The sequence below is a fragment of the Trachypithecus francoisi genome, unplaced genomic scaffold (genome assembly GCF_009764315.1).
Source record: "Trachypithecus francoisi isolate TF-2019V2 unplaced genomic scaffold, Tfra_2.0 Lachesis_group17, whole genome shotgun sequence".
NCBI lineage: Eukaryota > Metazoa > Chordata > Mammalia > Primates > Cercopithecidae > Trachypithecus > Trachypithecus francoisi.
The window spans coordinates 22,147,009-22,169,751 of record NW_022681462.1 but is presented as its reverse complement, the minus strand read 5'-3'; the positions used below and the strand labels follow the sequence as shown (position 1 = coordinate 22,169,751).

General features: G+C 51.0%; 1 protein-coding gene across 21 annotated transcripts in view; it reads right to left on the bottom strand.

Annotated features, from left to right (window-relative positions):
* Positions 1-745: 745 nt before the first annotated feature.
* DYSF (dysferlin) overlaps positions 746-22,743 on the bottom strand; it is a 247,566-nt gene continuing 225,568 nt past the window's right edge. For 18 of the 21 annotated variants that reach the window (XM_033175041.1, XM_033175043.1, XM_033175042.1 and 15 more), the window contains 10 exons: positions 22,043-22,185; positions 19,826-19,965; positions 18,505-18,593; positions 18,136-18,231; positions 17,597-17,738; positions 13,011-13,110; positions 8,138-8,316; positions 6,229-6,338; positions 4,831-4,978; positions 746-1,055 (listed from right to left, as the gene is read on the bottom strand). In XM_033175041.1, coding sequence (XP_033030932.1) covers positions 1,017-1,055; positions 4,831-4,978; positions 6,229-6,338; positions 8,138-8,316; positions 13,011-13,110; positions 17,597-17,738; positions 18,136-18,231; positions 18,505-18,593; positions 19,826-19,965; positions 22,043-22,185 — 1,186 coding nt within the window. In that variant the 3' untranslated portion in view covers positions 746-1,016. Of the gene's footprint in view, positions 1,056-4,830; positions 4,979-6,228; positions 6,339-8,137; positions 8,317-13,010; positions 13,192-13,940; positions 14,280-17,596; positions 17,739-18,135; positions 18,232-18,504; positions 18,594-19,825; positions 19,966-22,042; positions 22,186-22,743 lie in introns of those variants that run through there. The other 3 variants (XR_004428173.1, XM_033175051.1, XM_033175049.1) reach the window with 3 other exon arrangements.

Below are 22,743 nucleotides of genomic sequence, written 5' to 3'. Positions count from 1 at the left end.
AGGCTGCCAGCACTGTGCTCACAGAGTTCAGCCCCTTGGGCGAGAGAGGCAGGAGACTCTTGGAAACGTGATGTTTTCAAGCTCTTGGCTTTCTCTCCAAGTATGTTCCTGCTGCTCCTGTAGATTAAGCCCAATTCCTGCAGGAAATGTCAAACCAATGGCTACAACTAAGCTTTAGACCACAAGAAAAAGGTGTCTTTGTCAAGATCAGATTCTGAAAGCAGAGAGAGGAAGCGGAGAGAGAGAACCCAAGCAATCCCAGGGTTCTATGGGAGTAGGCCAAAGCCAGAGGTGCTGTGGCCTCCCTGCCTAGGGGATTCCTGGCCGAACCCTCCCCCCTGGAGGTCCCTTTCTAGAAAATGGAACCTCTTCCCCAGCATGGTCAAAGAAACCAGAAGATACAGGTAGCTGCCCTCCTGTAGCAGCTTGGGAAAGAGACAGGGGTGCCCGAGTGAGGAGAAGGCAGGGGGAAAGAGGAAAGTCCTGGATTGGAGAGGAGGCAGAGAAGGCCGGGGCTAAGGCAAGCCAGACACCAAGCCCCAGGCCCACCCCACCCCCAACCAGTCTTGTGGAGCAGCAGTTCCACGGAGCCCCACCCACTGCTTCTGGGCTGCCTCTCCCTCCAGAAGGCTGGGCCGGAAGTAGCACCCACACCCAGTCCACCCTCCCCGCCCACCCAGGCACATCCCCCTTCACAGTCACACCCTGTTCAGGTCCCGTAGAGATACACACACTGACACTGCTGTGTGGTTCAAACTGTTTTATACTGAAATATGTCCGAGCTGATCCAAAAAAGCATTGGGTTGGGGGAGAAGGAAATGATGGAAGTGGGGTGATCTCAGAGCTCCATGTAAGCAACTCTGGGAGTGTGGGCCGGTCCATCTGTCTGTCTGCCCACCCTGGCAGGACAATCAGGCCTTGGAGGTCTGGAGGAGCTCGCCGAGCTGAGTGGAGGAGGCAGGCCAGTCCCATGCTGGAGGGGACCCCACGCCCCCTCCTACAGGGCAGGAGAGTCCTCAGCTGAAGGGCTTCACCAGCTTCATGGCAGCATAGTTCTGGAGGGAGGGAGGGAGGACACAGGGACACACGGTGATCCCACTGGGGCAGGCACAGCCAGAGCTGCTGTCCCGGATCTGGGGCTCAGAGGATGGGGCTGAGCTGCCAGCAGGCAAGAGGCTGGGAAAGGAGGCTCGTGGCTCTTCAACCACCTGCCTAGGTCTCGCCCTCACCACTTGCCATCCATCCCATGCGGGGCTCAACACTCGGCCCTGCCTACTGCTCCAGCCCATCAGGCAAACCCATACCCTCCAAAACTCCACCCGCACCCTCCCACCTGGGGGCCAAAGCTGCCCAAATTGCTGTCTTCTCCCCCATCAAGCCAGGCCCATTCCCAGGTTCCAGCTGACTGCCCAGAGGACTCTGAGCACCCTGGACCTGGCCTCTTTCATCAGACAGGTGCTGAAGGCAGGGCCCAGGGTCCTTCCCAACATGGCAGCCCAGGGCTCACGGGTCATCACACCCTTGTCCAGAAAGCAGAGAGAGAGAGAGCTGGGGACGGGCTGTCGTGGATGACCCACGGCACAGCCCAGCACTAGAGACGGGGCGCCCTTGATGGAGCCCTGCCTGCTGCGGGATTGACAGTATCCTCCCCTCCCCACTTCTCCCCCCCAAAACCATGAAAACACATACAACACAACACAGGGCTCCTAATTGGGACAGTATGTTCCCCAGCGCCGGCCGGGGAAAGCCAACTCTGGAAACAGAGCGGGCCTCCTTCCCCGCCAAACGCCTCATGCCTCCCGACGCTGGCCCTGCTCCCGGCTGGCTCTGAGGGGGAAGCTGAGAGGAATCAGACAGGCTGCCCCCTCGTATCCCTCCCAGGGGAATTTCCAAGAGGGTGGGGGATTAGGCCAACTGGAGGGAGCTGCCCTGTCCTTGAGCCCCTCTCCACTAGGCCCTGGCTTGGGGCAGGCAGCCTCTGTCCCAAGGCCTGAAAGCCAGGTGAGGGTCACCAGGGCCCGGCCCTCATAGTCTGGTACTGGCCAAATGATTAAGTGATTTGGGTGGAGGGAGGCAGGATGTGCTCAGCTTGCAGCAAAGACCTGTGAGCAAAGCCAGTCTGCAGCCTCAGGCCCAGGCCACCCCCTTCATCCCTAGACCCCTCACCTAGGATCTTGACACCCCCACACCAGCCCTGGGAGAGGGGAGGCAGGGTCCATATTTTAAAGAGGAAAACTTCCAGAAGAACTCAAAGGAGAGTGGCCCACTGTTGGGGGGCCAGGAGACAGGGAGGAGTTCTGACCAGGCCCCCCACAGTGCCACTCTGCTCCTCCCACAGGGATGAGGAAGGACCACAGGCTGGAAGTCACTGGAAATCTTTCCTTCCTGTCCCGGCCAGGCAGCAGGGCCTCCTTCCCCAGGCCCCTAGAGGCCTAGATCTGCGGCCCAGTAACCTCACAGTGCAGGGTGCAGCTGGCAGGGGCTGGGCTTAAGCATGTCATGGGTGGTGGTGATGCCACTTTGGACCTGCCCTTCCCCTCCCCTTGGCTTTTCAGAAGGAGGCTTGGCTTAAAGCACCCAGGGAAGATGATGGTGCTCCCCTAAGCACAGTCCCAGCCACAGAAGGCCAGAGCTGGCCTCGTGCAGCCCCTTCCTCATGTGAGCAGGAGGGATTTGCCAAGGTCACAGGGAGAGTCAGTAATCCTGACTCCAGTGACAGAGCTCTGTCACATCCAACAGGGTTTCTCCAACCATCATGTGCCCAAATGCAGATACCCCCTCAGCAGGCTGGGGCTGGCTGGGGACTCTGAGTTTCTAGTGAGTTCCCTGGTGCTGCTGCTGCTAGTCCTCAGACCACACAGACGGCAAGGGTCTGCAACAGCTCTTCTCTTCCTAAACTCCCATGGCATGAGCCTCCCGAAAGAGCGTTTGACCATCCACAGTATTTTTCCTTACTCTCTGGTTTCAGTGTCTCCCCAGGGAACTGAGCACTCCCCAGTGGCACGAGGCCTCATCCTCTTCTCCCTCATCCCCAAAACACGCCCTTACCTCCCAGACACACACAGGTGCTTAGAGTCTCTGTGGCTAACTGAACACTGGCCAGCTGGGCTCCGAATGGGAGGAGGAGCTTGAGGCAGGCTGGGAAAGGTGCCGCCTGCGCAGGAAACACCAGGCAGAAGTCCTGGCACCTGACCCCGGATCTCAGGTCACAGCGACAGCTCATGCTACAGGACACCACACGTGCACACACCCTTCCATAGTCCTGTATCTCAGCTTATATTTGTAATCTCATCTTCCTTTGCTTAAAGAGGCCTCCCACGTGGTACACACCTCCGGTCCCTGCAACCTAGATCTACCCTGGACCACAGTCAGATTCTGCTGATCAACAAACCTCAGAACCTCAGAAACATTTTGCCATGGCGCCTCAGGCGACCACAGCCAGCTTAGTAGGTCTGGCCTATAGGCAGACCCATCACCACCCTGATTCTAGACTCTCCTTAGTCACTACGGCCCAGAGGGTAGCTAGTCTGGGCATCCAAAGCAGACATCCTTTCCCCAGCTCCTCTCTGTTCAGCTGTTAGGAACTGCATGGAAAGATGTGTGGTTTTAACTCTCTTTCTCTCTGAGATGCATTCTGCAGACATGGGCATAGGCCAGCTACAGTGGGAGGGGGGGTCTTGCCCTTTCCCTCTCCTGGAGGACTCACAGAGCAAAGAGCTCATCTAGGGGCAGTTCCCCAAGCAGCCTGTCTACCATGGGAACAAGGCTGTGGGCCAGTGGCCTGGTGTTGACCAGGACTGAGGCCTGAAGCGGGAATCACAGCGAGCCCTGGATTGGGAGTGTGCGCGGAGTAGTGTGCAGCCTACGGCCAGGCCCTTTCCTTATCTGAGTGTTTGCGTCTTTACCACCAACATAAGGTCCTCAAGGGGTGGATTACACCATTCTCTCCACTTTTATATAGGGTTGGAGTTTTCATATTAAAAGATTTCTTTTACATTTAAAAAAGCATTAGAAATCAGGTGTCAGCCTGAGAATGCTGCAACCCCTTCAAGGTCTAAAGTATCAGAGACACTGGGGGAGGCTCCCTGGTAATCCGGGTTCCCTGATGAGCTGTGCAGGTTGGGGAAGTATAGGCAGGGACCTTCCTCCTACAAGCAGGGCCCCACAGAGCAGGGGCATGACAGCCACCTCTGGTATGGCCCTACAAGCTCATCAACTGGCTTCTTACCAAGTGAAAGGAAACCCAAATGGGCATCGAGCCAAATAAAGGCTCCTGGGCCAGTCTCCCACTCCCCGACAGCTTTCCTATGCCCACCTGCTGCAGGAGGCAGGACACATTCTATTGAGGGCCTCAGGTGGACCCTGAGATGCTCTCCCAGCCCCAGCTCCTCCCTTCCTCTGGATTTGCAACTGCTGTCAAGACAAAGGGACCTTCTCTGCTCTGCCATCAACATCTCACCTTCCTTTCAGACCCAGTTCCACACCTCCCTTCCGGAAAGTCCCCCTGCCCACCACAACCCAAAGGGCCTCATCTTCTCCTAACCCCTTGATTACATATTCTAGGGGCTTGCTGAGGACAGCTTTGTCTCACCAGGAAGGGCAAGTGCTCAGTTTCTCTCACTGGACTAAGAGCCTCCAAGGGTAGAACTTTGTATACCTACCAGATTGGAGACCACCCAGAGCCAGGCTCTGGATCCTCATCAGACCAGGGGCTCTCCAAGGACAGAGGTTACTTCTCTCCATTAGACTGGGAGAGCTCTTTTAGGACAACGATGCACTCCCCCATTAGACCCAGAGTTCCCTCACCACAGCGCCATCAGGCCTGCTCACCGGGAAGGCGTAGATGAAGATGGCCAGGAACAGCAGCAGGATGAAGAGGATGATGAAGAGGATGATGGCCCACCGGAAACGCCGCCACAGGATGAACTTCATGGTCTTGTATGGGGAGGTGAACCACAGGAAGGAGGTGTCGGGGCGCCTGGAAGCGAGATCCTGGAGGTCAATTGGGCATCCTCTACTAGGGCTGCTTTCTCCAAACTCTGCTCTCAACAACAGGTCCAATGGCCTGGCCATCCACAGTCCACCCCCAGCGCCTGCCCAGGCCCTGTCCCTAAACTAGTCCTTCGCGCTTGTATTCCGTCTCCCCCAGGCCCTTGCTACAGTGTCACCCCGACCTGTGCTGCCCTCCTTTTCTGGGTGCTGCCAAGCCCTAAGCATCCTCAGGGGCCCAGTTCTCTGCCACCCTCTCCAGGACACCTTCCTTGGTGCCCTTGCCCATTCCTGACCCAGGACTTAATCACGAACTACAGATTTAGTAGCTGGGCAGTGCCTCAAAGTGCTCCCCAGCCCACTGAGTCCCAGATAAGCCAAGCCACTTGCTCAGATGCACATGGCTGGTCCATGCTCAGGGAGGGATGGTGGGAAGAGAACATAGGAAGCTAGTTCTCTCACAACCAAGAATCTCAAAACCTTTCCCTAGGCCAGCTCCACAACTCAAAATACGTGAAGGATTCTGTGTCTCCATCATGGCCCCGTTAACTCAGACTGCACACTGGTGTCTCATGGGTCTCTCTTCTCTTCCTGTGCAGATCCCAGCATCCTTGGGCAAGGGTGCCTCTCACTGGTCTGCCAGCCCCATGGCACAATCATAGCACATTCCCTAAGAGGCCTGTGATTGGGAAGGGAAGACAGGGATTGGGCTCCCCATTTCACAGATGGGAAAATGAAGGCTGAGAGACCATTTGAAAGTCATACTGGCACCACAGGAGAGCCATGGAAGGCAGCTTGGTAGGTAGGGTCAAGACCTTGATCGGGCTCTGGAGCCAATCAGACCAGGTGAGAGCATTTCCGCTTCACCACTGTCCTAGCTGGAATGCCCTCATTTAACTTTGCTGAGATTATTTCCTCATCTGTAAAATGGGGATAATAACAACTACCCTGCAGGGAAGGTTCCATAGAACAATGTATACATGCATATGATAGCATGCTTGGCACACAACCGACAGGTACCCAATAGCACCTGCGTCTTGAATTCGTTGAGCCCAGTGTTCTCTGGAAAGATGCCCGTCACCTGCCCCCTAACTTACTGTGTGGCCTTGGATAAGTTATGCCTCTCTCTGAGCCATGTGGGCTTTGTGACTTCTACATGGCCATGCAATGGGATGCCTCCTGGACTGTGCCTGTATCCCCAGACCTGTGGGCATTGGGGCTCAGGGGCTGGGCACTGACCTTGGGTCCTCAAGCTTAGGGTTCATGTTGGGCTCATCCCGGCCCTGGCCAGCAGGCCGCTCCTCATGCTCACTCTCTGTTACAATCTCCAAGGTCATTTCCAGCTTGCCCTGAGGGGACAGAGAGCGCCTGGTTAGGGGCACAAAGGCTCTGCTCAGTGGCCTGGAGAATAACCAGGCCAGGAAAAACACAAGGGCCACTTCATTATTTAAAAAATATATACAAATAAATAAATAAATAAAAATAAAAAAAGATGTAGGGTTTCTGAACATAAACGCAGCACCTGCTCTTTGTAAAACATTTGGAAACCTCAGAAATGTATAAAGAAGGGAGACTCTTACCCACACGTCCACTACATGGAGACAAGCACTGTTAACAACTGCATGCATCACAGCTGATTTTCTCTGCAGGTGGATGAAATGTCACACTGTGCATATACATTTCCATAGCTGGCTTCTTTTCACTTAGGAATATTCACTATGTAGTTGTCTATTCTTTAAAGTTTGGTTTTGAACGACTGCCAAACATTCTATGGGATGGTTGACCATAATTATTTAGTAAACTACTTATTTTGGTTCACTTAGGTTGTTTCCAACTGTTTGATAGGATAAATAATGCTGCAACAAATATCCCAGAACCTAGATTTTTAAATTTTGTTGGATTATTTACTTAGAAGAGATTTTAGAAGTGGGATGACAGAGTCCAAGGGCAGAAATATTGGTAAATCTGTTACTATACATTATCAAATTGCTTCCTCCACACAGTAAAACCATTAGCACTCCCAGCAGAAGTGAAAGGAGGACTTGTCTTCTCTCTGCATCCTCAGCAGCAATGAGCATTTCTATTGTTAAAATATATATAATTTAGCAGACAAAAAAACCCCACATTTTAAAATACAGTAGTCCTCCCTTATCTTTGGGTTTGATTTCTAGGGTTTCAGCTACCTGTGGGCCAGTACAGTAAGATATTTTGACACATAGAGAGAAAGACCACATTCATCTAACTTTCATAACAATATATTGTTATAACTGTTCTATTTTATTATTGTTGTTGTTACTCTCTTACTGTGCCTCATTTAGAAATTCAACTTTCTCATAGATATGTATAGATGGGAATAAACATAGTACATAATATGGCTTTGGTACTATCTGCAGTTTCAGGCATCCCCTGGGGGTCTTGGAACATTCCTCCTGCAGATAAGGGGGGACTACTGTATCCCTTTATTTAATTACTAGAGAGACTAAATCTATTTTAAAATGTTTTGCAGACATTGGTAATTATTTTGTGAAGTGTCTATGCATGTCGTTTTCTCCTTTCTCCTTTGGGGTACTAGTGTTTCTTTTGTTACCATTCTTTATATAACAAGTAGATTCCATTTCAAGGACCACTTTCGGGGCTGGCTGGCTGCCTGCAATTTCTAAGTAAACTTTCAGGGATTAACTTCCTCTCCGTGGCTGCTGCGGACTCAAGGGAAGGACGGTTCTCTCTGGCCCTCCAGTCACCCCTCTAAGCAGATCTCTCAGAGAGTAGAACAAGGATGGTCCCTTGGAGGGTCCTGCTCAAATGGGAGAGGCATGACCCCTGTCCATTCACCCAGGAAGCCCGGATCAGAGGGAACCCAGGACACAGGTCTCTATTAAAGCCAATGAGCAGAGTATAAACAGAGTCATCTTTTGATTTAAATAGGCTTCCCCTGGGATGTGAGCCTCAAAGGAGAAGAAGGCTGGGAACTGGGAGGAAAGAGGGAGAACGCTTTGGAAAATAGAGAAAGAGGGGGGACGGAGGCAGGAGAGAGGGAGGAAGGAGGAGGAACAGTAAGCGTGTATTTTCTGATGATATATTTTCTGACAATGTGTATGGAGGAAGCCGCCCCCATGCCCTCCACTGGGGCTGGAGGAAGTAGACTTACTGCCAGTATCTTCTTCTCACCCTCTTCCGCTACACAGGGCCACCAGCCCTTCACTGTTTTCTGCTCAAAAAGGGACACAAACCATTCTGGGTGGAAAGTGTCATCCAGCTGGTCCAAGGAGCACTTCTCGGCTGTCTTGGCTGGCTTGGGCATGCGGTTGAGATCGAGCTGCAGGGAGCCTGCAACAGAGAGGTGGTTTTTGGCCAAGGGTTTCTCGAACACTGCCAGCCTGTAGTCACCCTTAGGCAGGAGAGGTTCAGGAAAAACTCAGAGTCTTCCTCTGTCACCAGCTTCTATCCATGGCCGAGCCACAGGTAAAATCTCACAAACTCTCCATCTCCCACCCATTGTCTCCCATTCCATCTATACAGCTTCCCATTCACCTACTCATGCATTCATAAACATGTTCATCCACTCCTATTTACTCACCCTTAACAAAGCCACCCACCTCTTCAATTACTCATTTATGTACAAATCCATTCATACACCATCTATAAACAGCGATCCATCAATTTTTTTAAATTGTATTTATCATGGTAAAATACATATAACAAAACATTTGTTATTTTAACCATGTTAAGTGCACAATTCAGTGGCTTTAATTACAGCCACAATGCTGTACAACCACCACTACTATTTCCAAAACCTTTGCATCCCCCAAACAAAAACTCTGCACCCATTAAAAAATAACTCCCCATTCCTCCCTCCCCTTCGCTCTCGTGACCTCTAGTCTACTTTCTGTCTCTATGAATTTGTCTATTCTAGATATTTCATATAAGTAGAATCACGCAATATTTGTTCTTTTGTGTCTGGCTTATTTTGATTTCCATAATGTTTTCAGGGTTCATCCTTGTTGTATATGTCAGTAGTGTTTTTTTATCCATATTATTTTTTATGGTTGAACAAGATTCTATTCTAGATACATACAGGTTGAACATCCCTAATCTGAAAATCTGAAATTCAAAATGCTCCAAAGTCTGAAAGTTTCTGATTGCCAACATGATGCTACAAGTGGGAAACTCCACACATACGTATTTAAACTTTGTTTCATGCATAAAATTATTTTAAATATTCTGTAAAATTCCCTTCAGATTATTCTTACAAAGTATATATGAAAAAAAATTTTGTATTTAGATTTGGGTCCTATCCCAAAGATATCTTTAAGTATATGCAATTATTCCAAAATCCAAAAAGCATCAGAAATCTGAAACACTTCTGGTTCCAAGCATTTCAGATAAGTGAAATGTACCACATTTTGTTCATTCATTCATCTGCTGATGGACACTTGAGTTGTTCCCATCTTTTAACTTCATAGAGTGAATAATGTTGCAGTGAACGTTAGCACACAAATGTCTGAGTCCCTGCTTTCAATTCTCTGGGGTACACACCTGGAGGAGGAGTCTTGGTTCATTAGTAACTCTATGATCAGCTTTTCAGGGAACTGCCAAACAGTTTTCCACAGCAGCTGAATCATTTTACACTCAAACCAACAATGTCCCAGCACACCAGCAATTTCTCCACATCATCAAAACACTTGTTATATTCTGGTTTATTATTATTATTATTATTATTATTATTGCCATCTTAGTAGACATGAAGTGGTACCTCACTGTGGTTCATCCAACAGTCTTTTTCATCTACCACCTAGTTATCCAAGCAGCCATCTTTTTATATTGTTTTATCTAATCATCCCTTTTATCCATCATCTCCCAGGATACCTTCAGCTATTAGGTTGAATCATATGAAAATTCTTGTATTTAACTATCTTTGACCCATTTAAACAGCAATTTCATGTGGTTTCACCTAATCTAATCATGATCTGATAAAGTCAACGGGATTGGAGCACAGGCTGCTGAAGTGATTAAGAGAGATCAATAGAAAAATTATTTTCTGAAGCCAAATTAAAGAAATTCTCAAACACCATTCAAAGGTGATTCAATTTTTTTCAGTGTGAAATGCATAGTTACTATAAGTGAACATTAAATATAACTCATTTTCTAGTTTTCTTTCTTTCCACTCATCCATTTATCAATCTGTCCTTCCATACAGCTGTCCATCTACTTTGACCTAACTATCTACATTCCTCTATAGCTACCATTTGTTAAGCACTATATCTGTCCATTAATCAGGTTATTATTCTACCTGTCTGTCCACTTATTCAACTGTATAGTGGCATTCATCTATCTCTCCTCCCACCCATATAGCTCTCCATCCCTCCAGGGCAGATGAATGAATGTTTATTTTCTGTTTGAAATATGGTGCCAATATATTAAGCAAATATCAGAATATTAAACCACACACACACACACGCACGCACGCACACACACACATTATCTCAGCATGACCTACACAAGAAACTGTAAGAAAACACTGGATAACTGGATGGTGAGTTTATAGGAGCTTAACCATTACCTTTAAAAATTAATAAATATTCAAAAGACATAAATTACATAATTAGAAAATAAATTATGAAGGTGGAAAAGAAAAATCTCATGGATATAAAAGCTAGTATTTGTTAATGGTTTTATTTTTTAAAACAAAGGATGAGTCTGTTTAACTTTATTTTGAACATGGTTTACTCAGTCGGTAAAAAAGGCAGGGTTTTTTTGTTTTTCTTTTAAAAACTAATTTTCTAAAGCCTCACTTCATAAAGGAAAGGCTGATGCCATAAATTCATAAAGTCTGTAAGAAAAAAGACTCCATAAAAAATTTAAAGCATAGGAAAAATTGGGAGAAATTATTTGCAATGTATTCTTAATACATAAAAGGCTCTGAAAATCAATAATAAAAGATGAACATTGCAAAACCATGAAAAAATTCCACAATATGGATAATAAGTATATTTTAAAGTTCTACCTTAAATGCAATAAAAAATGCAAATAAAAAGGAAATGTCTTATTGGCAATTTTTTTTAATGTACAGTGGTAGCAAAAGTACAAACAGGGCACAGGTGGGAGTATAAACAAGTAAAACCGTTCTAGAGGGCAACTGAACAAAATGTTTCAAAAACTATTAAAATGTACAAAGACACATCTGCTTCTTAGAGCTAAGGAAAGATATGCACAAAAGATCCAAAGATGTGTATACACCAAGGGTGTCACTCACTTTGGAAAACCTGGAGATGACCTGAATACCCACCAAGAGAGGATTAATTAATCAAAACAGGGGCCATCTCTGCAACAAAACATAGGCAGGCATTAAGTGTGATGATGGAGATATAAATGCAGATCGATACCTACTGACCAGAAAGGATGTTCTTGGAAGATTAGGTTTTCCAGAAAATCAGGATGTAAAACAGTCTGTGTAATAGAAATCCGTTCATATACATATGAATATATGCATGTATTGTATATGTATGCATGTATATGTGTATATATTAATACGTATATAAAATACTTATGTTTGTCTAAGTCTCAAATAATATATAACATAATAATACATTCCAAAATGTTAGTGGAAATTATCTCCGGGTGGTGAGATTAAGGTGGGGAGGAGTCATTGCTTACCTGCATTTTCTAATTCCTCTACAGGAATTATGTACAAAATAATAAATAAAATAATAGAAGTCAAACTTGGTGCCACCCTTTTTAGACCCGATGCTTTTATAACAAAGTTTTCTGTGTGCATTTGACCAGGCTAGGTGTGCAGGGCAGGGGAACAGTCAGGTGAACTGGCAGGCTGCTTCTCCCCACTGCCGGAAGCCACACCTCAGAATATCCCCTGCAGGGACCCCAAGGCTCAGCTAAGACCAACTCACCTTCTCCAATCAAGGGTCACCCCAAGAGAGCTCCAGGCCACCCTGCTCCCAAGTGGCAGAGCGGATCTAGAAACCATGGATCCCGACTTCCTGGGCTGCCATTTTCACAAGCTCGCTTTATTTTTTAATCAAGGTAAAAATGCACCTCACATAAATGCACCACTTTAACCATTTTAAGTGTACAAATCAGTGGCTTTGAGTATATTCACAGAGTTGTGCAACTGTCACCACCATCTAATTCCAGAACCTTTCCATCACCCCAAAAAGAAACTTCTTTCTTGTCACAGTCACTCCCCATCCCCGCTTCTCCCAATCCCTAGCAACCACTAACCTATTTTCTGTCTCTATGGATTTGCCTATTACGGACATTTCATTTCTTTCACCTGGCATGTTTTCAGGTTCACCCACAGTGTAGTATGTATCAGTATTCCATTGCTTTCATGGCTGAATAATACCCCATTGTATGGATAGACCGCATTTTCCAGAGTTAACCTTTATAGCCATGACGGGGTTATCATGAACTCACTGCTCTCACGGACAAGCATGCTGGCCCCATACAATGTCTTCCTCCTTGTCCCCATATCCTAACCCTACAAGGCCACCATCACCACCTTCCCTTCAACCCAGAATCCCTGCTCCCCAGCCCCAGATTTCAGCACAGCCCTTTCCACCAGAACCCTGTCTGGCAGTAATGGGGATGGAGGCTGTGTTTGTTCGTTCAGTCGGTCACACAGGCACAAGGATGGAGAGTGACTTGAGACCCTCACTCACAGGGCTCAGTCTGTGTCAAATGTGAGGCCAGACAGCTGGCGACAGGCAGCACACACTTGCGTCCCTCGCATCCTTACAGATCTGAGTCCCGCCATCCAGCATGGCTGTGTTCAGTGCCACCTCTACTGACAGGCCACCCTCAGTGGCCACCAATTACTCTGACATTGATGTGTGTCATACACCCCACTTAACACTGGGACACACGACCCTGAGCTCCCTGAAAGCAGAAAGCAGGATCACTCCTCCTGCTAGGCTTCCCCAAGGGTCCAACAGTGGCATAAACACACAGTGTGGGTGCTGGGGCAGCCCCCAAGTGCAGAATGGGATTCTAGAAATGGTGCTTACCCAGAAAATCATCAAAGGAGAACTTGTCATTGTCCCAGATCTGGAATATCACTCGTGCTGGGATTTTGCTCTCAGTCTTGTCCAGCCTCCAGAAGGCATCCTGACCCAGAGGAGGAACAGAGAAGGATGCGAGGAAGCGAGGTTAGAGAGAGGTAGTGTTCCCTTCCAGCCTGGAGGCTGCCTGGAGGAGACAGAGGAGTAGGACATCCCCAAGGGTCTTGACAGAGCCAGGTCCTGTAGGAAGACTGGGAAGGGCAGATCCCAGAAGGCCCAAAAGGGCCCAAAAGGGCACCATGCAGGCTCAGTTCACATAAGATGGCTCCATGAATCCTCCCAATTCTGTAAGTCAAAGTTGTCACTACCATTTTACAGATGATGAAGGAGAGGCTTGGAGAAGTTAAAGGAATGTGCCTGAGGTCTGACCACTAATAATAACAACATTAATATCATGCTTCCTATGCATTGGCCCTCTACTGCTATGAACTCATTTATCCTTCCAACTACCTATGAAGGAGATACTATCTTCACAGTGGAGGAGACCAAAGCAAGTAATTTGTCCCAGATCACACAGCTTGGAAGTGGCAAGTTGGATTCACATTCCGGCAGCCAGATTCCAGAGTCCTGCTCTCTACCGCAAACCCTGCCCTGTACCTGGCATCTCAGGGCCAGGGTGGGGTCACTGAGACGCTGAGGGACCCCACCCCAGCCTGGCTGTCACAGAAGGATCTCCCAGCACGCTGCTGTGAGGAGTTGGCACTGGGATCTAGACCCCAGCTCCTCCCTCTCCACCCCATCCAACTTCACTCCAAGAGCTTGCCCCAGAGCAAAGCCAAAGCCTGAAGTGCTGGGAAAGCCAAGAGCTTGCCCCAGAGCAAAGCCAAAGCCTGAAGTGCTGGGAAAGCCAAGAGCTTGCCCCAGAGCAAAGCCTCTCCTGCTGAAAGGAGAGGAGGGGCCGTTCTCTCCCCACCCCACCTCCCTCAGACCAGCTCGCCTGGAACAAGGTCATCTTGGGCTTCCTCCCACTGAGGCTTCATGGAGCAACTGAGAGGTGCGGGACTGCACATGTGGAGGCCGGAGAGCACCCCTCGGTCCAGCCATACTCAACCCACAGCACTGTCACTAGGGCTTTCCAGTGCAGTCTTGTTCTCTGTTTTCTCACTATAACTCTCCCCTGGGTGAGTGGCAAGGACAGGAAACAGTGTGACCATCCTGCAGACGACAGGTGCCAAGTCCTGAGTGCCGGGTCAGAGCAGAGGCCTGGACCCAACTCTGCAGGGGAAAAGCTCCACTGAATGCCTGGTAAACCCACCCTTGCTGTCCAGCCAGGGCCTGCTGTGTGGCCAGCCCAGCCTCAGAGGTTGACCATGGAAATCCCAGTGAGCTCCTGAACCAAAGACCACAATCCCTTCCCTGTGAAGACTGGTCACCGTGCAAAGCACCAGCCATGGCCTGGACTGCTGCCTGGGTTGGGGAAGGGGCTCAGGTCTCCAGCTGGCCCCTCGCCTCCAGCCCTCTGTCTGGTGCCGCCCCCCTTTTCCGGGCCCCAGCCCTTCTGCAGGTGCCTCCCTCCTCTGGCGGGCTTTTATGGCCAGCTCCGCAGGCCCGCCTGCATGGCCCGCCAGCAGCCTCCATTCCTCTGGCCGGCTTGGTTTATGGGCTCGGTAATGAGCCAGAGGTTCAAACGGCCCCTGGTGGGAGCAGCTGGGCTGGGGCTCCAGCCTGGGGAATGAACCCCCCCAGGTCCCAGGCGCTCATTATGCTCCTGGCCTGGGCGCTTTTACTAGCTGTTTATTTGCAGGGTGGGTGCCTGACGCGCAGGCAGGCCCCAGTGGGTGTGCTGGGCTCCAGGTGGGGAGCCGGGCCGGGGCAACCAGTGGTGGTTCAAAGCCGCCGGATGAAAGGAGACCTTGTACTTTACGACAGTCTCGTCTGGTTAATGGGGTCCCTGGAGGGCCTGCCTGCCAGAGGCCCTGAACCCCACGGCAGAGGGCTGGCTCTGTGGCAGGCCCAGGGAGCCCAGAGGCTGTGCAGTGCCCCTGCATAAACCCACCTCACACTCGATAGCCCAGCCCAGCGAACTGGTGCCCCATTGTGGCCATGACTCTGCCTGCCTCCCAGGGTCCCTTCACTCCAAGAGGGACCCTCTGGCTCTGCCTTCAGCCAAGCCAGTTTCTGTCTGCCACTTCTGGTTGACTTCAGAGCCACCTGGCCTCTGTTTCTGTTTCTCAGCCTCACCTTCTGACCTTCTCTGCCCCTCCTTCCAGCCACCTTCTCCCCAGAGTTTGGCATCATGTAGAATGTCCCTTCCCCTCTGGCCTTCCGTCTCAGCGATCCTCTCCTTCAACTTCCTGACCCCTCTTCCTCCTCTCCGTCCCTGCTCCCCCGTGGGCTTCTCATTGTCCTAAGTCTGGCCCAGACCCTCTCGGCCATCAGGCAGTCCCTTCCATATCCTGTCTTCCTCTGGAATTCGCCCACAGGTTGGCCCCACTCTCCCCTTCTTCATTCCTCCTGACCAGGCTGTATGATGCAGAGACAAAACCACATCGTTGCCAGAATGGAGTCACCCCAAATTCTTAATCAGCAACCACAACGGGGTCCCCAGAACTTCCAGGTAACCCTCTCTGTGATGCCACACTCCCTCCCCATCTCTCTGTGTCCCTCCCCCACCCACTCAGCACAGCAGCTCTTTCCAGCTTTTTCCACTGGTCTCAAGTCACCTGCCCCAGTACTGGATCATCTCTCCTCTTACTTCAGAGACAAAAGCAGAAACCTCCATTCCAGCCACTCCTTATCCACATCTCCACCTGTCATGAGGAAGGGGCTGTCCCACCTCCCACTCCTCTCAGTCTCAGTCCCCATCCATGTATAGCCCTTGTAGGTGGGCCCTGGGGGTGCCACGTGCGGCACAGCCCTCCCTGTCCACTCCCAGGCCTCCTCTCCCTCTGTTCACAGCAGAGCGGGCCAGGGCAGTGCTGTGTCTTGGGGCAGATGCAGCCTTGGCTTTCTGATGGAAGCAGGCTCGTGACAGGCAAGCACACCGAACAGCAGCAAACAAGGCTCAACCTGCAAACGGCCCAGGCTTTCCTTGACCTCACAGAACCCTGTTGCTCAGTTCTGCTTTCTGCCAGTCACTCCACAGCAATGGCTCGGTAAAGAGATCCACTTAACCCTGTTGAATCCATGTTTTCTTTCGTTTCATGGTTTCAGAATGCTCCACGGAACATTTTGCTTTCTCTAACATGCAGATGACTCTGCATGTTAGGCTGGGAAGGGCCATGCAGAGGGCGTGTGATGAAGAGAACTAAGAACATCCAGGCACCGGAACGCATCATATATCCCCTTCCTTTCAAGAGACAAGGAGTCATAGAAGCTTTGAGGCTTAAAGCCTTGGGCCACCTCTGGAAGGAAACTGGGCCAGCAGAACCTAGATGCCAGAGAGGCATTTACCCACTTGAGTAGGAGAGCACCTCCGGGTGCGACAAGGATGGTCAGAAGTTACATCAGAGGCCCCTCTGCCTCCAGCCAGCATAGCCCTGAAGTCTCCACTGCCCTCAGCACCCATTCTGTGTTCTGGGGGCTGCTCTCTGAGGGCAGGCCTAGTCCTACCAGGAAGAGGCCGGCTGCCCTCGAGTTCTGCCTAGTTCAGCGGTAAAAAGTTGATGCCCCAGATGAGACCTAAACTAGCAGATGCTGAGACACAGAGAACGAGGTCCCCAAATCCAGCCTCCCCTCTGGCTGATGCAAACCAGGTCTCCCCAGGTGCCTCTGGCCTGTAGTGAGAGGCGGGAGTGGAGAGAGGAGGGTGATGGCTGTGCGGCTGCAAGCACAGAGCCGCTCCAAGTGACTGCCCAGCTTGGACAGTGACCACAGGCACAGATGTGGAAAATGGGGTATGGGAAAGACTTGGCCAAGCAACTCCCAATCCTGTGGACACCATGATCTATAGACCAGGCTGGCCTTCTCGGGAAGCTCCCCCATGGGGTCTGCCCCATTGCCCCTTTGAAGGCCATGCTGGGTGTCCCTACTCTGCCCACTCAGACCCCATGATCCTTCCTGCTGCTTAACTTGCCTGAGGTAGGGAGGGAGGCAGTGACTTTGGGATCTGGATTTAGCTACAAATGATGGATATGGCACTGTGTGGTCATGAGGTGGCCATGGGGTGGCGGCAGCTGAGGATGGGAAAGATGGTGACAAGGGGTGGATGCAGAGATGGTGGAGGTGGCTTTGGCAGTAATGAGAGCAGGGGTAGGACTATGGTAGTGCCATGAACGATGGAACAGTGGTGGTTACATTGGCAGTGAGGAGGCAACAGTCGTGATAACACCAGCAGAGATAGGACAGCAGCCGTGGTGACATGGGCTGTGATGGGACAGAGGCCATCACACAATGCTGAGACAGCAGTGGTGGTGACACTGGCAGTGCCGGGACAGTGGAGGTGGTGGCCATGTGGAGATCGCAGTGGTAGCTCCAACGTGGTGGGGCAGCAGTGAGATTGTGACAGTGGCCGGGCAGGGACTTGGTGGCCAGGTCAGGGTAACTTTAGAAGCACTGGTGCTGGCACCACGGGGAATGGGAAGGACACTGACCTTCTTGGCAACCGTACAGACTTGCTCAGCCGGCAGGTAGTCGAAGGGGAAAACAAACCTCCAGTTGAAGTTGCCTTCACCTCCCAGGGAGCGATAATGCACGTCTGTCTTTTGCTTGTGTTCTTCAAAGCCAATCATCCAACTAGACATACACGTTTTTAGAGAATGGTTCTCATTAAGATTTCCAACACAGCATATACATCGTCAACTTAGGCAGACAAGGAGTTAAGAAGGTAGATGAGCTTACCGCAAAAAGAATTCCCGGGTAATCGGCACGATGTACAAAATGTGCCATAGATTTGAAAACATTCTAACTTCCCAGCCACTAAACTTGTAAGTTCAACCCAAAGTTCAGTGCGGAAAAAGAAATCTGGTGGGAGAACAATTTTCCCAAAGGCAGGGACCACCCCCAGGAGCCCTCCTTGGAAACTTGCTTGTTCTCCCCTTCCCTGAGTCAGAGCCCCCCATGCTGTGCGCAACCCAGAGGGAGCATGGGAGCTGTGGCAAGCTGGACAGGCAAGAGGACGCTGGCTCCCTACCCTTTCACATAAATGTCGCTCATCTTCTCCCCCGTGAGGCTCAGGTCATCCAGGATCACATCTCTGGTATTCCAGATAATACAACGCAGGAAAAACCTGGGGAAAGGTATAACTCCAATCCACCTAGATTTCCTACCAGAGGATGGGAAGGCCTTGGCCAAGAAGCCAAGAAGCCAAGAAGCAGACTAGTCCAAGAGGACTCGATGCCTGCCTGGCTGGACACTGGCCCAGGCCCAAACGAGAACTGTATTCCATGGCCCGAATAGCCTGAAGCCAGGCAGAAAAGAGCAACCGCCTAGTCCCACCCACCACAGGCTGCAAGGCCCCCACCCCTCAGCCCAGCTCAGAGCCTGTGGCTGCGCAAGTCACCTTCTGGCTCTCCGTGGGGTGATGTTGAAGGGAGGTCCAGGCCGCCCCAGGGCCTTCGGAAACAGGTCGACCCACATCTGCAGCTTCCCCTGTGGAGACAGGGCCCGTTCTCTCCCCACCCTTCTCATTTAACCAGTTGTTACCAAGCACCCGCTCTGGGCCAGACGCTGGGGACACAGAACAGAGAAACCCAGACCCTTCCAGGGAAAACCTCACTGCCCTAAACAGGGGACTACAGGGTCAACTGCAGAGGTGACCACTGCCCCACAGGCCTCTGACTTAGGCCTGTGCCTGGAGGTCAAGGGTCAGGACGGGCTTCTCAGAGATGGTGGTGGCTGAGCTCAGTCTTGGCAGCCAGGAGAATGGCATGTGCACAGTCGTGGCATGTCAGAGAGCACCGTTCAGTTATGGAGGGCTCAGAAGGCTTCCATGGCAGGACACTGCTCTCCCTGCCACCCCTCATCCTCCTCCCTCTCTGCAAGTGAGGTGTGACTTTTTCTCATCTTAGAGCAGAAGGAGCAGGGATTGAAGTAACTCGATTAAGTCACTTCTGCAGGGTCACAGAACTAGAAGATGAAAGAGCCAAAGTTTCCACACCCATTGTGCCACTTGGGGAGGCCGGTAGGCAAACCACCTAAGTGGAGAGAGAGCTCAGCTCCCAACAACAGAGGTATGACCTCTGGCATTCACAAAGGCAACCTCATGGCTCACTTTGGCCTTTCTCTTTGCCTATAACCTTGTCTCCCCTTCTCCTCTTCCAAAACCCAGCTCTGAGCTCACCTCTTCCAGGAAGCCCTCCCTGTCACCATCCCAAGGCTGCTGTCTCTGTGGTCCTCGCCCTTCAGCGTGAGAGGATTCCCCTCCCACTGAGGACTGCTCTCTGTGGGTGGCTTTGTCATTTGGTCATAGGATACCAGGGCCACCCTGGCTGCATACCCCACAGCAGCCCAGCATAGGGCCAGGCATCTGAGACTGAGTCACTGACAGATAGTGGTTGGATGGGGGCATCCTGAAGTCAGACTGAAACAGAGAGGCTTCAGGATGACAAGGAGAGGTCAGAGGCCAGGCCTACAGGGGTGAAGGGGGAAGCTCAGACTCGTTTCACAATCCCTGAGGGAGGGAGGCAGCCAGGGGAAGCCAGACTCTAAAGATCCCTTCCAAGGCCAACCACGGCCACACTCGGACTGTGAAGAAATAGGTCAAGGAGGGGGTTGACCAAATCTCAAGGGACCCACTGGCTCCTCTGGGATATCAACGTTGTCCCTGGGGTTGGGGTTATCTGGAGTTCAAGGACTCTGGGTCCCAAGGGTCAAGGTCCTACCTGCTCGATGTCTGGCTGCAGGGGGCTGTAGAGGGGCCGTGACTCCACGTGCTCCGGGACCAGGCCCTGCTGCCGAAGCACGTGCAGAGCCAGACGCTCCTCCATGGGGCCCAGGTGTGGGTTTGGGATCCTGCCAGCCTCTGCCCCAGAGAGAAGACAAAAAAATGTTGCAGGAGCTGGGGAAGTGAGAGATGATGGGGCTGCCCAGTGAGCAGGCTGAGCAGGGCTGCCTGAGAGTCATAAGAAGCCCCTAACCCCCCAGCCTCACCCCCAGCCCAGATGCATTTGTTCTGGTCCTCATGTCTCACTTTTCATAGGGGAAATCTTGCTGTCCATGAGCTCTAGGCTTCAAATCCAGATTCCCCATTGCCATCATTTCTACCAAGCCTGTTCTATAAAGTTTTTCTTCCTATTTTCCACCATACAAATCCTTCTGTTTCCAAAGCCCACTTCTTCCAGGAAGCCCTCCCTGACTGCTCCCAACTCTAAGCCTCAGCAACCTTTACCCCTAGATCTGGCATCTTGGTTCTGTTAGTTTTATGCTGTCACTCATGTAAGTTGTTATATTAGGAGCAGTAGCTAAAATAATAGCAATAACAGCAAACACTTCTAGAGCAGGAACCACGTGCCAGGCACTATTCTTCAAGCTATTAACAAATTTATTCTTCACGAGGATCCTAGAAGCTGAGTGCTGTTATTATCCCCATTTTATAGATGAGAAATTTGAGGCACAGAGAAGCCACACGACTAGCAGCAGGGCAGCTGAGATCACAGGCTCACTTAGGAAACGTGCGTGACTAGGCATGAACACCCCTTCCTGCCCCCAGGTGTTTCCCAGGTACATCTCCTCCCTGCTAGGGGATGGGTCAAAAACTAGTGCTACAGGTGGGGAGAAGACATGCGGTATTCCTGACCCTGAGAAGCCTGGCCGAGCATCCAATAACATGAACTTGGAGCCCACTATGTCAAAGGCCTTGGCTTGGGGAGCTGATGGTGGGCACACGCATCTATACACGTATCCAGGCGTGCCCATGCACACCCATATGCACACACGCATGTGTTCACCCATCAGACCTGCCCTGCACATTTCAGTAGGGGCCTCAAAGAAAGAGGCATGCACCTCAGAAGGCACACAGGGCCAGGAACCTGGCTGTGCTCCTAGTTGGTTGGGTGACATTGGGCAGGTCGTTCATCACTCTCGGTCTTAACAGCCTCATCTGTAAAAGCAGGCAGATGTTGGACTTCACCATCTCTAGCTTTCTGGCTTTTGTTTCCTATGACTTTATGACCATGAGCCACGGCCCTGTGCTAAAGTTGCTCACAGACTAGTAGAAGGAAATGAGACTCCTCCAAAAACAGATGCACATCTATGGGAAAAGGGAATTAAGGGGGGCGGGGCAGGGGGTGCCTTATGGCCAAGCCTGGCTCAGCTATGACCTGGGAGAGTCAGGAAAACAGAATGAGAAGGAGGAGGGGGTGGGGATGGGGCATCAAAGCCATCCTTTCCCTTTTATAACCTTGGCACCAGCTCTGACATCAAACATCTCTGAAGCAACCAGGAGGCGAGGGGCCAGCTGGGCCTGTAAACACCTCTGGGGAGTCTGAGCTGCTCTGAGTGGGTGATGCAGGCCTGCGGGCATCTCAGACACACGGAGAGCATGTGGCAGGATTCTCAGCCAGCAGTGCTGGGCAGGACCCAGGGCAGGGTGGGGGCACTACCAGGCCTGCCTGCCTTGTGATCCTTTAGCTGCATGGGCTGTGAGTGGGGAGCCTGGAAGGTACCATCAGGGTCAAGCTGCCAGGCTGGTGCAATTCAAGTAGAAAACCGTTTCTGAAAAGTGGACTGTACCCCAGACTCCAACCAGAGTCAGACCAGCCAATGCCAGAAAGAGACTGAGCCTAACTCTGACCCTGACACTGGCTTCAGACTCACCTCTGAGCTTGCCCTCAGATGGGCCCCAACCGGGCCTTGGACTGCGCTCTGACCCTGACCGTGCCCTGACCTCTACTTTTCACAGCGGCATCACAGGTCAGTACTGGTGCTCAAAGTACCAAGTGCAAGTGGAGCCCATCTGTGCTGCCCTGGAGAGACCCATGCCCATAGTCTGCTGATATGGGTTATGTCCGCTTGGGTCCTTTATGGTAGCAGAGGGTCTGATGAGAGAGGAAGGGATACAGCGAGAACCCACCAGAATTTGGGGTCATGTGGCAGCTCACCTATTTCTTCAATGGAGTATTCTTTATCCTGAAACATCACACGGTCTGTCCGGTACACAGGCGCCTTGACTCTGCGCTGCTGGCAGAAGAGGTGGAGGAGCTGGGAGGGGCGGAGCTGGTCCCGCCACTGGTTCGGTCCAGAGCTGAGGACCAAGCACAAGACTTAGATGAGATGCTTCAAGGACACTCATGAGGGCAGAGGGGCATGCAGGGACCAGTGTACCCCCACGCACAGCATTGCCCAGCCCTTGCTTTTACAGTGAGTGTCCCATCTGATCGTTCACCATGACGGGGTATCCCATTTTACAGATGGAGAAATGGAGACTCAGAGAGAAAAGGACTCATTTAAGTATGGAATTGCAACTTAAATAGTTTCCATTTCCAGTTAGAGGATCAGACCCAGACAAGACTCGAGACGGCGGGAAGAGGAGTGCTGTCCTCACATGTGTTCCCCTGACATAAAACATCACAAAATTCCCCTTTGGGCCCAGCTGCAGCACACACGTCCTCCCATCTGTCTCCTCTGCTTCTTTCCTGCCTTCCTTCCCTCTCTTCCTTTCCAGGTGCCTAGCCCTCTCTAGGCCTTCTGTGTGCATTACAGATAACTGGATTATAACAATGTGATGAGCCAGGTTCTTGGTTCAAATCCTAATTCCACCACCATTTAGAAGCAATAACATCTCTGGGCCTCAGTTTCTTCA